The sequence below is a fragment of the Priapulus caudatus genome, unplaced genomic scaffold, assembly GCF_000485595.1.
Source record: "Priapulus caudatus unplaced genomic scaffold, Priapulus_caudatus-5.0.1 Scaffold9, whole genome shotgun sequence".
In the NCBI taxonomy this organism is placed as follows: Eukaryota; Metazoa; Priapulida; class Priapulimorpha; order Priapulimorphida; family Priapulidae; genus Priapulus; species Priapulus caudatus.
The window spans coordinates 917,394-930,793 of record NW_014577070.1 but is presented as its reverse complement, the minus strand read 5'-3'; the positions used below and the strand labels follow the sequence as shown (position 1 = coordinate 930,793).

Genomic DNA, 13,400 nt, shown 5'->3' with positions numbered 1-13,400 from the left:
GGAAATAACGTTTTGTTAGATTTGTTCGTTTCTCTTCTGCCGTTTTTTTTCTATATTATCTGTTAACCCGTTTTTCTCTAACCATAACAAAAATTTCTTTGAAGCTAACAAAACCCAGTTGGTCACAATATGTATTACTTTATGTAATGACTGAATAATATGAATAGTATCTGTCAGAGTTGAAAAAACCGCCTATTAATTTTGTGAAGTAGAGAATCGTGAGTATGCGTGTACTAACTATCCTCTATTTTAGGGGACGTCAAACTGTTAACGAGCTACTGTTTTAGCACCTATGTAAATCCCCCTCAATTAGTGTCGACGTGGTGTGCCACGAATAGCTTAGCAGCGGTGGTAATCAAGTTAAACACAAAGATTAACGTTTTATAATAAAATTTTAATAGACGGTTGTTACAAACTTTAAATAAGTCTACCCAATGGAATTTCATGAGGGTCAGTAAACTGCGTTGTCAAAACTCGGGCAAAGATTAAATTAAATAAATAACAATAAATTAATTAACACATAAATAGAGCATGAAAGATTTCCACACTTTCTTGGCTGTCCAGACATACAACGAAGTAAGTGTGAAGAATATGTACTGCTAAATCTCCGGCACTGTTCTACTGTACAGTCTACAGCCTCTATATAAAAATAGCGGATTATCGCCTATAAACCAATTCATACCCAACAGTGCAAAAGATTTAATTGTGTCAGGGAGGGTCTGCAATATCAGTACATACTTTCATGCTCTCTACAAAAATTTTGACAGCAGTTATTACATTCCATAGAGTAGAGTTACCCCAAAGTGGTTTTTGAAAATACAGCACACTTCATTAGCTGAAAACTAACAAGTATTCCACAGAAAAAACTACTAACAATCTACAAAACAGTGTCGGGAGTTCCATATTAAACAATGTCTCGATGCAGTTTCATGAACGCCAAAGTTTCAGTCTAATTATGAGTGCCTTCTCAACGTTACATAATACTTTACACGGCACAGGTATACACATTTACACTTAGTAAGGTGACAAGTCGATTTTTTCTCTCTCGCAAGAACAATGAGAATTTCGGGTCACATTACAAACGGGGACGCGCAACATGTTCCTCAGTCCTCCTGCAGGTCATCGTCAGCATAAGTTAGGGTAAAGAAGTACTCGTCACGGTGCTGAAGTGTGTGCACCGTATAGCTGGAGATGAAAGGCTCAGCCTCTTTCTCCTTCGGAGTCTGTACATTGTCTGACATCGCCGGACCGCTCAGACCCTCTGGGTTCTCTGCGAACACGCGGAACGCGTACTCGCGCCGCGCTCGCATCCTCTCGACGGTGTACGTCCTCACGGTCGGCTGCACCTGGTCAACCTTGGTCCACGTTTCCTCTGAGATGTCCCTGTACTCGATGACGTACGAAGTCAGCGGCAGGCCGCCGTCGTGCTGCGGCGGATCCCAATCCAGTCTCGCGCTCTCCGGCGTCACGTCACCGACCCGTAGATTCTCAGGTGGACCTGGTTTTTCTGCAGCGAGAGAAATCGGAATATGATAAAAGCGTATTCGCAGAAATAGTACATGATTGCTACCGTTTAGTATCGATTTATATAAAAGTGATGCATTAAAAGCGACGAACGATTTCGTAGGATGCGCAAACTTTACAAATATTCAATATTTCTGCTCAGTGTAGACTGATTTTTTTAAACTCGAGACAAAGACGTGACATATTTACATACCCACATTTGCTTCAAGCTAATTTTTTTGCCAACAATCTAAGCTTTAGGAATTAACAGTTTGACCCATATTTATATTGTATATTAATTTTATGTATATATGTATCACGTTTATATTGATATTGCAGTTGGAAACACGAAAAGCTATTCGTAAATGCAGAGAAGACAACGTAAAAACAACTCACCATACTTCCGCTTGGGTGTAATCGGGCTCTCTGTTTCAGCAGGTTCACTCTTACCCACTTCATTCTGCGCGAACACACGGAAGTAGTATTCCTCATTTTCTATCAACTTAGTAACAGTGTGGGTCATCGTGAGATGTTCCACAGTTGTGACCTAAGAAGCAAGCAGACAACAAAGCGGTCATTAATACCTTCATTGAGAAACAATTAGAAGGAAAAGAACATTTACTATCTATGCGTATATGAACAAAAGGCACAATGCTTTTATTCATATTAGTAAAAGCATGGTATAAGTACACAATATAAAAATCACTGCTAAATCCAAATAAATGGCTATTCCATACAAAATGCCTTCAACCAAACTGAACCCAATTAAGTTTTGACTACAGAGCTTGAATCTCTTCATTTGTAATCAGAACAAGGGCATCAACGTAACAGCTTTTACGCTCACTAAACCGATTACACGCAGTGCGGTCTACCTTCGTCCACTTCTTCTTAGTTGACACACGCTTCTCAACGATGTAGGTGGTGACTGGCGCACCGCCGTCTGATTCAGGCTCCCGCCAGGTGATGGTGGCTGATGTTTCGAACACCTCAGACACGTGCAAGTCCCGTGGAGGCATCGGCTTAGTTGCCGTTGGCTTCTCTGTACGATGCAGCAAACCAAGACTTACTACTAATGCTTCTAAATTATCACGAATACGTCTGAAAACTATAAACTATGAATTGCGAATGGTAAATGCGAACTACTACTGATTCTTCTGCTAGCGTTCGAGTCAACACGCTTGTACGCGATCTCTCCTGCAGCCAACAAGTGCACTATGTACGTGAAATAACTCGATCTCAGGAAGAAAAACAATTTCGCTAGCCTGTACTATACAGCTTAGATATGAAAGCAACGTCAGTAGTGAGTTTTTCAGAGTAGTTCCCCAGTTTAGTAATTGAGGTATTCTAGCCGGTGAAGGAATGCATGCCAAAAGTTTCACGGGCACTAATACACTCAATGTAATTAAAACATGTATGTATTAGAAAATAATTATACTCAATGTGTTTCACAATCCATGTCACTATAGGTATATAGATTGCCGGCAACAAGTCGAGACCAACCTTCCGGTTTCTTCAGTGTCCTTGCTGGCTCATCCATTTCTAGCGGTTCGCTCGGTCCATACTTGTTCTCAGCAAACACGCGGAAGAAGTACTCGGTATCCTCCGTCAAGGTCTGCACCGTGTAAGTGGTGATCGTATGTGCTATCCTCTCAACCTAGTTTCACAACAGAGAGCATTCACGATTTAGATGATACTACAGTATGGGGTTCCTCTTTACTCTCCCCCCTCACTCTTCTCTTTTATTTCTCTCCCTTTCTCTCTCTCTCACACACTTTTGCTCTTGCTCAAGCTCTTTCTCTTTCGCCTCTCGCTCTTCTTGGCAGGTTCGTCTCATTCGCCTCCATGTTCCCCCTTTTCCTGTCCCCTCATCATCTTCCCATTATCTCATATTTCCTCGGGATTTTGCTAAATTATTTCCCATTAACCACGAGGTTTTTTGTGTGAAATGAGTAGGTGTAAAATCTGTTCTCACCTCACGCCATGTCTTGGTAGTGACTTCACGCATCTCAATGTAGTAGGAGGTGAGCTTTGATCCACCATTGTGAACTGGAGGCTTCCATTCGATGGTGATTGTTGTTCTCTGAATATCTGTGACCCTGATTGGACCTGTCGGTCTGTCTGGTGGCCCTATGAGAAGAAAATAATGCAGTCAGCCACCCCATCATTGAGTCATAAAACATTCATAAATTCATAGTCAAAATTATATATATATTCATGCATTTCGTAAACTAAGCATGACAATTATATATAGGTTCTGAAATAGGTGGTAGCTAAACTTGGCTTACCCATGATCTTGATGTTAAACGTGGCAGTCTCACTGCCATGTTTGTTTGTGGCCACAAGCTTGTAAGTGGCCGAGTCATCCTGTATTGTCTGTTTGAGGGTCACGATAGTGAAGTATTCCTACAGAACAAGCATAGTAGAATTATTATAATAATTTGTTTTCATCCTTCTGCTACTAATAGAGCATAATGCCTCGGCAGTTGCGTAGATTTCGTTTCTGTAACCAGCCTCTCACTCCAAATATATACTTGCTTACAAGTCGAGAGGATTGCATTTAGATCAATGATAAAAACGTCCCATATAGAATATCCTTTTATATACCTGTATAATTTATGCAATTCAATATAATTAGCATTTATTGCATGCAAGAATATACGGCTAAATAATTGCAAACAGGTATAAATGCCCTCTTTCTCCCTTTCTACCCTCGGCCTGTTTCTATAATATATATGAACATTGCCATCTCAACCATTACCTGTACTTCCACGTCAGTCCTATCAGTTGGCTCCAAAGGTTTATCATCCTTGGTCCACTTGAGCACGGGTCGTGGCAATCCCTTATACTTAATAGGAATCTTGAGCGTTGAACCAGTCTTCACCTTTGCATTGCTAAGCTTGTCATCATACTCCAGCGTTGGAGGAGCTGTGAGCAATAACAACAGTGATATTTCAAGGCGACATTCATCGATACATAACTATATTATTACTATATATTGTTACATATATTCATATATCTATCTAAACCTCTCTTCATATAGAATACACACTACTATACATTTTACACTAAATGTGGGACATAAAATGTTTCTAGCATGTATATATTAACTAATTAGTCAGCAAATCGCAATCATGTAGTAATTGTTGTCTGGTTAAAGCTGTGCAGACGTCGCTGCTGCAGAGAGAAGTCGATGAAGATGAGGGTAACAGACAGGGATGCTGCACCCAGAGGAGATTTGCTGCCTACCTTCGACGGTTAGCTTGGACGTTGTCTTTACTGTACCCTCATCGTTACTGACGATGCAAGTGTATTCGGCCGTGTCATCCAGGTAAGCGACTAGAATCGTCAGAGTGGAAGTCTGGTTCTCGTACGTGGTCGTGTACTTCTTGCTTTCGAGCACCTCCTCATCATAGCGGAACCTTGCACATGGTAAAGAGCACACAGTAAGAGTCAGCAATTTCAAATAATTACGACAGTATAGCAAAAAACCACAACAATCGCATGGTGTTGCCAAGTAGTTTTAGCGAAACCTTGCACACGGTAAAGGGCACACGGTAAGTGTCAGCAATTTCAATAGTAAGTGTGATTTCAGTGAGTGATTAAAGTATAGCAAACGAAAAATACAACAATCACAATGTGATAACAGTTAACAGGTGTACGTACCACTTGATTGTCGGCTCTGGTACACCTGTGACTCTACACGTGTATTTCACAGGTGAGCCGGATAATACTGTAATGTCAGGTATGTCTTCCACGGTGGGAGCTTCCTTAACTAGAAACAGACAAGCACACATTATCGACAATGACATGTAAAGTTACAAAGGCTGTCAGTATTTGAACATGTACGTGTATAAGTACAGTTGCCTTTTTGCACGCTCCTTGGTAATCTAATGCATCTAATGCACGAACGATGATAATGTGATAAACCGACTACAATATCTTACCGATTGGTTTCTTCGGTTTGACGGGCTCACTCGGAGGTGAGGGTTCACCAGGCCCTGCGACATTCTCGGCTGTGACCCTGAATACATACTCCTGACCCTCGGTCAGGTTTGTCACTGGGAATGTCAGTTCCGCCACAGGTTCGTCGGGGTTGGCTCTCGTCCAGCCGAACACGTCAGCCAGGCGATACTCGACGATGTAGTTTGAGATGGGAGCACCTCCGTCCTTAGTCGGTGGCTTCCACGTCAACGTGACACTGGTGTCGGTGATGTCCAAACAATCAGGCTTGCCGGGTGGCCCTGGTGGTTCTACGCAAAGGTTTCAAAGTCAGACATGAATTTTGTGATGAGAAATTGTAATAAAATGTTGTTGTGTTTTGCTTCTGCAGCAGCGCATACGAATTTAGAATGCATCAACGTTAAAACATGAATGAATGATTTTTAACATAACATAATGTTTAAAAACATGTTTAACATAATATAATTATGAACATAATATAATGTTTAAATAACATGTTTAACTTACTGTAAGGATCTGTTGCCTTAACCGGTTTTGTGGGCTCACTGGGCTTGCCTGGGCCAACCTTGTTTTCTGCTATCACACGGAACTCATATTCGTGATCTTGTATGAGGTCTGTCACCTTCAATGTCGGCTCTTTTACAGGCTCCTTGTTTACCTGTAAAGCAAGTGGGTATCCTGTGTTAATAATGAGCATTATAGAAACGTGATCATCACTGTAATGTCGGAACAAATGCGCAATCTCATTCTTAACAGATGTGAAGGCGATCTTGCCTTTGTCCATTTAGGCTTGTCTGGTTGCTTCTTTTCAACGGTGTAGCCAGTGACTGGGCTACCACCATCGTCCTTCGGTGGTTTCCATGATAACACAACCGTTGCCCTGGTGATATCACTCACGTCTGGCTTCGTTGGAGGTCCAGGAACATCTAAGAAAAAAAGAGAGCATGACGAGAATGAGCGTGCGGAAAACTAACAATGCCTTTCACAATTGCTAACAGGAAACTCAGGTTTAGCGTAGAAGGAGAACTATGCCTAATCTAACGTTAAACCGAAACGCAAAACCAGGACTTTCACTCACCAGCAACCGTCACATTGATTGTAACGGTCGTTTTTCCATGTGGATTCTCCAGTTTCAGTGTGTACGGGCCAGAGTCGGGCTTGTCTACATTTGGAATGCTAAGAGTGGTCGTGGAATCAGTGTTATCCTCCTTCGGGTTACGTGACTCTGGTATGGGCTTCTTCTTGAAGGTCCAGGTGGGTTTCGGATGTGGCCAGCCCACGAATCTCACTACCAACGTCATCGTTGTGCTCTTGTTGATGATTAATGTAGTTTTATACCTATCATCAATGGTGTACTTTGGTGGCACTGTAAATAGTAAAATAAAACTGAGTATGTATTACCACTTAAAAATATCATTCGTTCTGCTATACTATATATATATATATATATATATATATATATATATATTTGGCACGATCTGTAGCCAATGAAATAACTTTTCAATTTCATTCATCTATAGCTTACGGATGCTTAATGAATCTGGGGTGTTTGTGACAAAATTGGGAAGTATTTACCTTTGACAAATAAGGTAGCTGTTGCCTTCTTATCCTTGGCAATGACAGTGTAATCGCCCTCATCTGGTCCTGTAATATCCATGATGTCCAGTAGATGAATTGGACCATCATCAATGAACTGGAACTTGTCACCTGAAATAAACAGCACATAGGTGAATGTTTGTTGAGATTCTAAATTGTTTCTTCTTTCTGTTATACTTCTATAGAAAGCGTTTCATTATGGCAGAATAACTAATAATAGTATAATAGCCTGTAATTGCAGCCACTACAACAGTGTGACGTAGTCAACGTAGTACGGTGGCCGTAGTTCTGGCTGACGAAGCATACTTAATAATGATTTTTTCAAGTTCGATTCTTATTCGATTTCTTATTTAATCTTATATTGTCTTACCAGGGTGTATGGGTTTTCCATCTTTCTCCCATGTAATGGGAACATCTTTCGACAACTCACACTCAAAGGTGGTAGTTTCAGGGAGGTCTGTCACTGTGATATCCTCGGGTGTATTAAGGAATGTCAGTGGCTCCTCTGTAAAATGGTATTACACGTAATGTAAACATAACGAGCTAATGTTAATTGATAAATTACAAGCAGATTTGGAACAACATGGCTCTCTATGATGTGCAAACAATCTGTATTCTGGGAGATGATTATGTTTAGTGACGCTCTTATATATATGTGATATACATCAATCATTGGTGAGATAATAAAGTAAGAAATGAAGACCACTAAACTCAGCTTTATTTCTTTCTTGCTCTCCCCCACCCACCCGCTCGTCCCCGCCTCTCGTTCTCCGTCTAGTTCTCTCTAACACTCACACACACTCTCCCTCTCTCTTTCTCTGTGAATTTCTCTCTGCCACTCTCACACGCTCTCTTTCCCCCGTCCCTCTCCGTCTCTCTCTCTCTCTCTCTCTCTGTCCCTCTCTCTCCGTCTCTCTCTCCTCCTCTCTCTCTCCGTCCCTCTCACTCTCTCTCCGTCTCTCTCTCTCTCTCTCTCCGTCCCTCTCACTCTCTCTCCGTCCCTCTCTCTCCGTCTCTCCCGCTCTCTCTCTCTCTCTCCATCACTCTCACTCGCTCTCACGCGCTCTCTCTCTCTCCGTCTCTCTCTCTCCGTCTCTCTCTCCTCTCTCTCTCTACTCCTCTGTCTCTCTCTCTGCTCTCTACTCTCTCTCTGCTCTCATCTCCGTCTCTGCTCTCTCTGGCCCCACTGCTCGCATCTCTCTCTCTCTCTCTCTCTCTCTCTCTCTCTCTCTCTCTCTCCCTCTCTCCGTCTCTCTCTCCGTCTCTCTCCCTCTCTCCCTCTCGCCGTCTCTCTCTCCGTCTCTCTCTCTCCCCCTCTCTCTCTCCGTCTCTCTCACTCACCTTCAACAAACAGGTTAGCCGTTGTGCGTGCTGGCTCACAGACGCAGGTGTACGGCTTCTCATCATCCATCTCCACACTGCTAATGACCAGCTTCCTGACTGGACCGTCACTGACGAACTTGATTCGCTCTGTCGGCGTGATCTCCTTGTCGGAGCGGAACCACTTGACCGGTTTCTTTGGCGAGGACAGTGTACACTCAAAGGTGACGGTCTTGTTCTCCTGCACCGTCTTGTCACTCAGAGGTTTCAGGAACTCAGGAGCAGATTCTACAAAGATAACAAACAAATATGATGAACTTTGTCGTATACGATTTAACATTTAACTTGCTTTTAAATTGATGCTATTTTGGTTCATTCGTTTCGCAATTAGAATGTACAAGGCATAACGGATGTTAAAGTTTCAACGAATTTCATAAGTCAGATGGTAATTAGCAAAAATGTGATGTAAACGCCTGAATATCTATGATATTCAATGTATAAAAACTCCTTGCCTATATCTGTGAATGCTCTGACAATTCTTTCCACGACATTTTGGCAAGTTAACAAAGGTGATAGCAACATCATTAATAAGCTGTATCACATTTAACATTATAAGGCTTATTGCCTTTTTAACTGGCATTAATAAAAATCTACATTGAATTTTCTGAATAACGTTCCACACTCAAGTCCAGGGTTTGTACTCGATTACTAATCAATGGGGCTGAAAAATGTGTTAACTAACATGTACCTTGCCATTAAGTGCAGAAACAGTAATTACTTACCGATGACAGTCAGCTTAGATGTCGTCTCATCGTGCTTGGTAGTGCAAGTGTAGGTGCCCTGATCATCTAGTTTGACATTTTTAATTGTCAAAACACGCTCCGGACCCTTCTCAGTAATCTCGTGCCGGTCGTCAGGCTTGATGGGCTTCTTCTTTCTAAGCCATGTTACCTTTATGGTCGTCTTGGATACGGTACACTTGAACGTGGCGGTCTGTTTTTCAGTGACCTCAACATCGGTCAGTGGCTTGACAAACTTCTCTGGAAGTTCTACAAAGAGTGCAACAAACTAATGCAGTTTCTGTACGGGGAGTTTAATTTACGAACAAAAATAAATTAACTGCTGTGGAAAATATCTATATCTAAAATACTCTCAGATCTCAAATATCTCAGATACTAATGCAATATCTATTCTCAATACTGTTTTTGTTATTGTGCTTTCATTACTCGACATGTCACTCACGTTACGTCAAATGGATATACACACATGCATACATTGCTTCAAAAAATTCTAGTGCATATAAACGAATTCAGCAATGATAAATGGTTTTTTCAGCTGTATACCTTTGACGATGAGTTTAGCTGTCGTCTTCTCATCTGTGACCTTGCAAGTGATATCCGAGGTGTCCTCTGGTTTCACATTATGCAGCACGAGACGCTTCACTGGACCTTCTGAGATAGGCTCATGGTTCTGATCAGGCTGGATCTCTTTGGTGTTCTTAAACCACGTAACTGGCTTGTCCTTGTTGAGTACCGTCTCAAACGTCACAGTCTCATTCTCAGGAACCTCTTTATCTTCCAGTGGCTTAATGAACTTGACTGGAAACTCTGTAAATGATAAAGCTAGGTTAATAAACCACAGAGTTGCTTACAAGTTGGTCTTTGGTTATGTAGCTCTTTTTGATTGAAGGAATCCCTGAACAGACACCATTACACAGCTTATCATTTTCATCAAGACGTATAGCAGTTTTTGTAGTCTGTGAAAGTTATTGTACGTTTATCGTTTAAAAAAAAGGAATGAAAACTTTTATTACCTTTCACATTTACTTGACATGTAGACTTCTTGTTGCCCACAACAACAGTGTAAACACCCGTATCCCTGATAGTAGTTTCCTTAATCACCAGCTTGAAGGTCGTTTCTTCGATGATGACCTCATAACGCTCATCGCGTATGATCTCCACTCCATCCTTGAGCCACGTTACATCGACAACCTTCCTAGTCAGCTTAATGATCAATGTCAGAGGCTCTTCCTCTTCTACGTTGGTGTCCTTCAGTTGGATCGTGAAGTCTGCCTCAATTTCTGTGTGTAAACATCAAGTGTAATATGTATTGTTCTGACTGTATTGTAAGGTAACAAACAAGCTGAAATATATAATTATCAAGGAGTAAATAATAAGTTATTACTTGCTCCCATTATTTTACTCGTGATGTTATTATTTATCAACAGCTTTACTTATGATAAATATCTGCCTGTGCTACAGAATACGCAGACACAGCAGTGGTGGAAATTATAGTGCAAATAATGTATACATAATACCTACATTAAATTATATGAGTAACATGACGACAATAAATTTATTTGAAGTAAATATTAGCAGACAGTTTCAGTTATCTCGTGTTTTACCTTCTACAACCACTTCGGCTGAAGACTTGACCGTGCCGACCGTAACCGTGTAAACAGCCTCATCATCTGGTCCAGCATCCTTAATGATCAGCGTCAATTTATTGTTGTCTTCCCGGATAATATACTTAGTACCTGGTTCAATGGGTTTTCCTGCAAGAACATTTTAGTAACAGCTAGAATAATAATAGTAATATATATACCTTCTGAGATAGTCACAACGAAAGCACAGCAATGAGGTTGGATGACACTAATAACCTAATATTATGTATGTATGTAGGGGGGCCTATGTATGTAGGTATGTATGTATATGTATGTATCCAACAAAATGTCATTTCTTAAGGTAATTATGCAGCAAACATGCAGTAATAAATCTTCCATAATTATAAGTGTTACCGTTCTTCAGCCATGTCACAGGTAAAGTCTTGGTGACGTTGGCTTCGAGCGTGACATCATTGTGCTCCTTCACTGTCTTGTCCTTTAGTGGAACTGTGAACTCAGCTTCCACTTCTGTAGAACCAAATATCAAACCATCATATATATATATATATATATATAGTCATCACCTAATCTAAAGTTTTCTGTGTTATGGCAGTCATTATAAGCATCTAATGACGAACACGCATTTTCAGGTCAGTTTAATAAGCGGGATCCTGCCCACGGCGGAATTGTGAAGATGAATCTGAGCGACGTAAGTGCAAGTGACATCAGCTCTCGTCGCACATATGGCACAAGGAGCTGCGTGCCACAATTAATTAGCGACTATACTGGAAAACCTTGGTTCACTATTAGCTGCCAATTAAAATTTTTCTCGACTTTCCCTAGTGGATATGCGCTGCAGGTATTTCTCACCTATAAGACCATGGGTCGAAAATCGACCATATATAAGAAATGCATTTATTGTTCAACAATGATGTTGATGTGATCTATCATTCCAGAGAGATTGCCACGTAGTTCTAGCCAATTAGTGTTGGAGGTGATAGGACCATAAATCACTACTTATTAACGAGGAGCAGCAAATTTGACAATTTGGCGTGTATGCATGAAAAACATGTATAATTTGCTCGAGCTTGACCAACCTAGCAATAACATCCAATGGGGCATGGTTATTACACTCAGCCGGAGGTCAACTCATAAAAGGATGGACGTACAGAAGTCTCTCAGCTTTACATACCTTCTACAGTCAGTTCAGCACTCGTTTTCTTATTGGGCAAGATGCAAGTATAAACAGCACTGTCATCTGGTTGTGCGTCCTTGATGATCAGCTTGTGAACCACACCGTCGTCAACAATCTAAAGCAGGACAGCAAGACATTAGAGTGTTGTGATATATAAACTGCTTATTGTCGTCATCCTATCACTATGCGTACATTAGTCGTGATGCAATATCGACATTTAATGGCCAATGCAGTCTTACTACGTACGTGCCAGTGCTAACATATGAGCAGTTTTCAGTAGTAACGTCATCGCTATATCATATGTGCCTGCATTTCATAGGTCGCAAAGATATTAAAAATTGCTTACCTGGTATCTGGCATCTTCTGGCAGCGGTTGGCCGTTCTTCAGCCACTTGACAGGGATGTTCTTGGTTACACTCGCTTCAAACACGACCGGCTGCTTTTCCTTGACCTTCTGATCCTTTGGATGTACGGTGAACTCGGCTTCTTTTTCTACGGGGTGAATGGTGAAAGTTTGTTTGCATACGAAAACCACTAGAACCAAGGGGTATCACTCCACTGTGGTAATCACGCCCACATTTTGATCCCTATTTTTCTTGTCGACAATAGCATTATTTACGGTTACAAAAAGTTTCTACAAACTTACCATCGACAGTCAGGTCAGCACTGCTTGGCTTGCCCTTGATCATGACTGTATATGTACCAGCATCCTCTAGAGTTGTCTTTTTCACTTTCAGTATGTAAGTGTTCTTCACCTGTGTGATGCTATAGCGGGATTCGTCCACTGGCAGAGGCTTACCGTCTTTCATCCAGACAATGTCTTCAGGTTTCACTGGTTTTGTAAGCTGCAAAGTGACGTAAATAGATTAGTCTAATGACACAGTAACCGTTTTGTCACATGCCAATGTGTAATACTGTACAATATAATATGTACAATATTGAGGAATAATTTATTCATGTAATTGGCTATCACAAAAAATAAATTCAAATAAATACCATTCACACGTTTTAATATACGAAGTTGCATATAGTGTCACGCAAAAAATCCTATTTTTATACCTGGCACGTGAATGCAGCATCCTCATCCTCTGTTGTAGTTTTTGGCTTTAGTTTGACCACAAACTCAGCATCGGCCTCTGCAATAATTAACAGAGATCATGAGAATATGCTTAGAGACTAAACTAGTAAGCTATACACAGACGAAAATACTCTATTTATCAGCATTATTAAATGTCACGATAAAATTGCTTTCTAAATGGAATAATACCCCACTCACCATCGACAACTACATTCGACGTTGTTGTCTTCTTGCCTACCACACACGTATATTCAGCTGTATCAGAGGGTCTAGCATCCTTCAGGACAAATTTATGGACAGTTCCTTCAGACACCATCTGAATTCTGTCCGTCTGTTTGATACGTTTGCCATTCTTCAGCCACTTC

General features: G+C 41.1%; 1 protein-coding gene across 1 annotated transcript in view; it reads right to left on the bottom strand.

Moving 5' to 3' along the window:
* Window positions 1-379: 379 nt before the first annotated feature.
* Window positions 380-13,400, bottom strand: part of LOC106806630 (titin-like) — a 165,642-nt gene continuing 152,621 nt past the window's right edge. Inside the window, exons 129-154 of the mRNA XM_014808636.1 lie at window positions 13,234-13,400; window positions 13,017-13,093; window positions 12,604-12,802; window positions 12,304-12,449; window positions 11,955-12,072; window positions 11,177-11,290; window positions 10,784-10,933; window positions 10,193-10,459; window positions 9,723-9,986; window positions 9,162-9,428; window positions 8,401-8,667; window positions 7,430-7,564; window positions 7,039-7,170; window positions 6,542-6,829; window positions 6,238-6,389; window positions 5,971-6,121; window positions 5,448-5,753; window positions 5,167-5,275; window positions 4,750-4,922; window positions 4,262-4,428; window positions 3,789-3,906; window positions 3,476-3,630; window positions 3,004-3,157; window positions 2,376-2,542; window positions 1,900-2,050; window positions 380-1,507 (exon numbers count right to left, since the gene is read on the bottom strand). The exon at window positions 13,234-13,400 is cut by the window's right edge and continues 2 nt beyond it. Coding sequence (XP_014664122.1) covers window positions 1,104-1,507; window positions 1,900-2,050; window positions 2,376-2,542; window positions 3,004-3,157; window positions 3,476-3,630; window positions 3,789-3,906; window positions 4,262-4,428; window positions 4,750-4,922; window positions 5,167-5,275; window positions 5,448-5,753; window positions 5,971-6,121; window positions 6,238-6,389; window positions 6,542-6,829; window positions 7,039-7,170; window positions 7,430-7,564; window positions 8,401-8,667; window positions 9,162-9,428; window positions 9,723-9,986; window positions 10,193-10,459; window positions 10,784-10,933; window positions 11,177-11,290; window positions 11,955-12,072; window positions 12,304-12,449; window positions 12,604-12,802; window positions 13,017-13,093; window positions 13,234-13,400 — 4,798 coding nt within the window. The 3' untranslated portion in view covers window positions 380-1,103. The remainder of the gene's footprint in view (window positions 1,508-1,899; window positions 2,051-2,375; window positions 2,543-3,003; window positions 3,158-3,475; window positions 3,631-3,788; window positions 3,907-4,261; window positions 4,429-4,749; window positions 4,923-5,166; window positions 5,276-5,447; window positions 5,754-5,970; window positions 6,122-6,237; window positions 6,390-6,541; window positions 6,830-7,038; window positions 7,171-7,429; window positions 7,565-8,400; window positions 8,668-9,161; window positions 9,429-9,722; window positions 9,987-10,192; window positions 10,460-10,783; window positions 10,934-11,176; window positions 11,291-11,954; window positions 12,073-12,303; window positions 12,450-12,603; window positions 12,803-13,016; window positions 13,094-13,233) is intronic.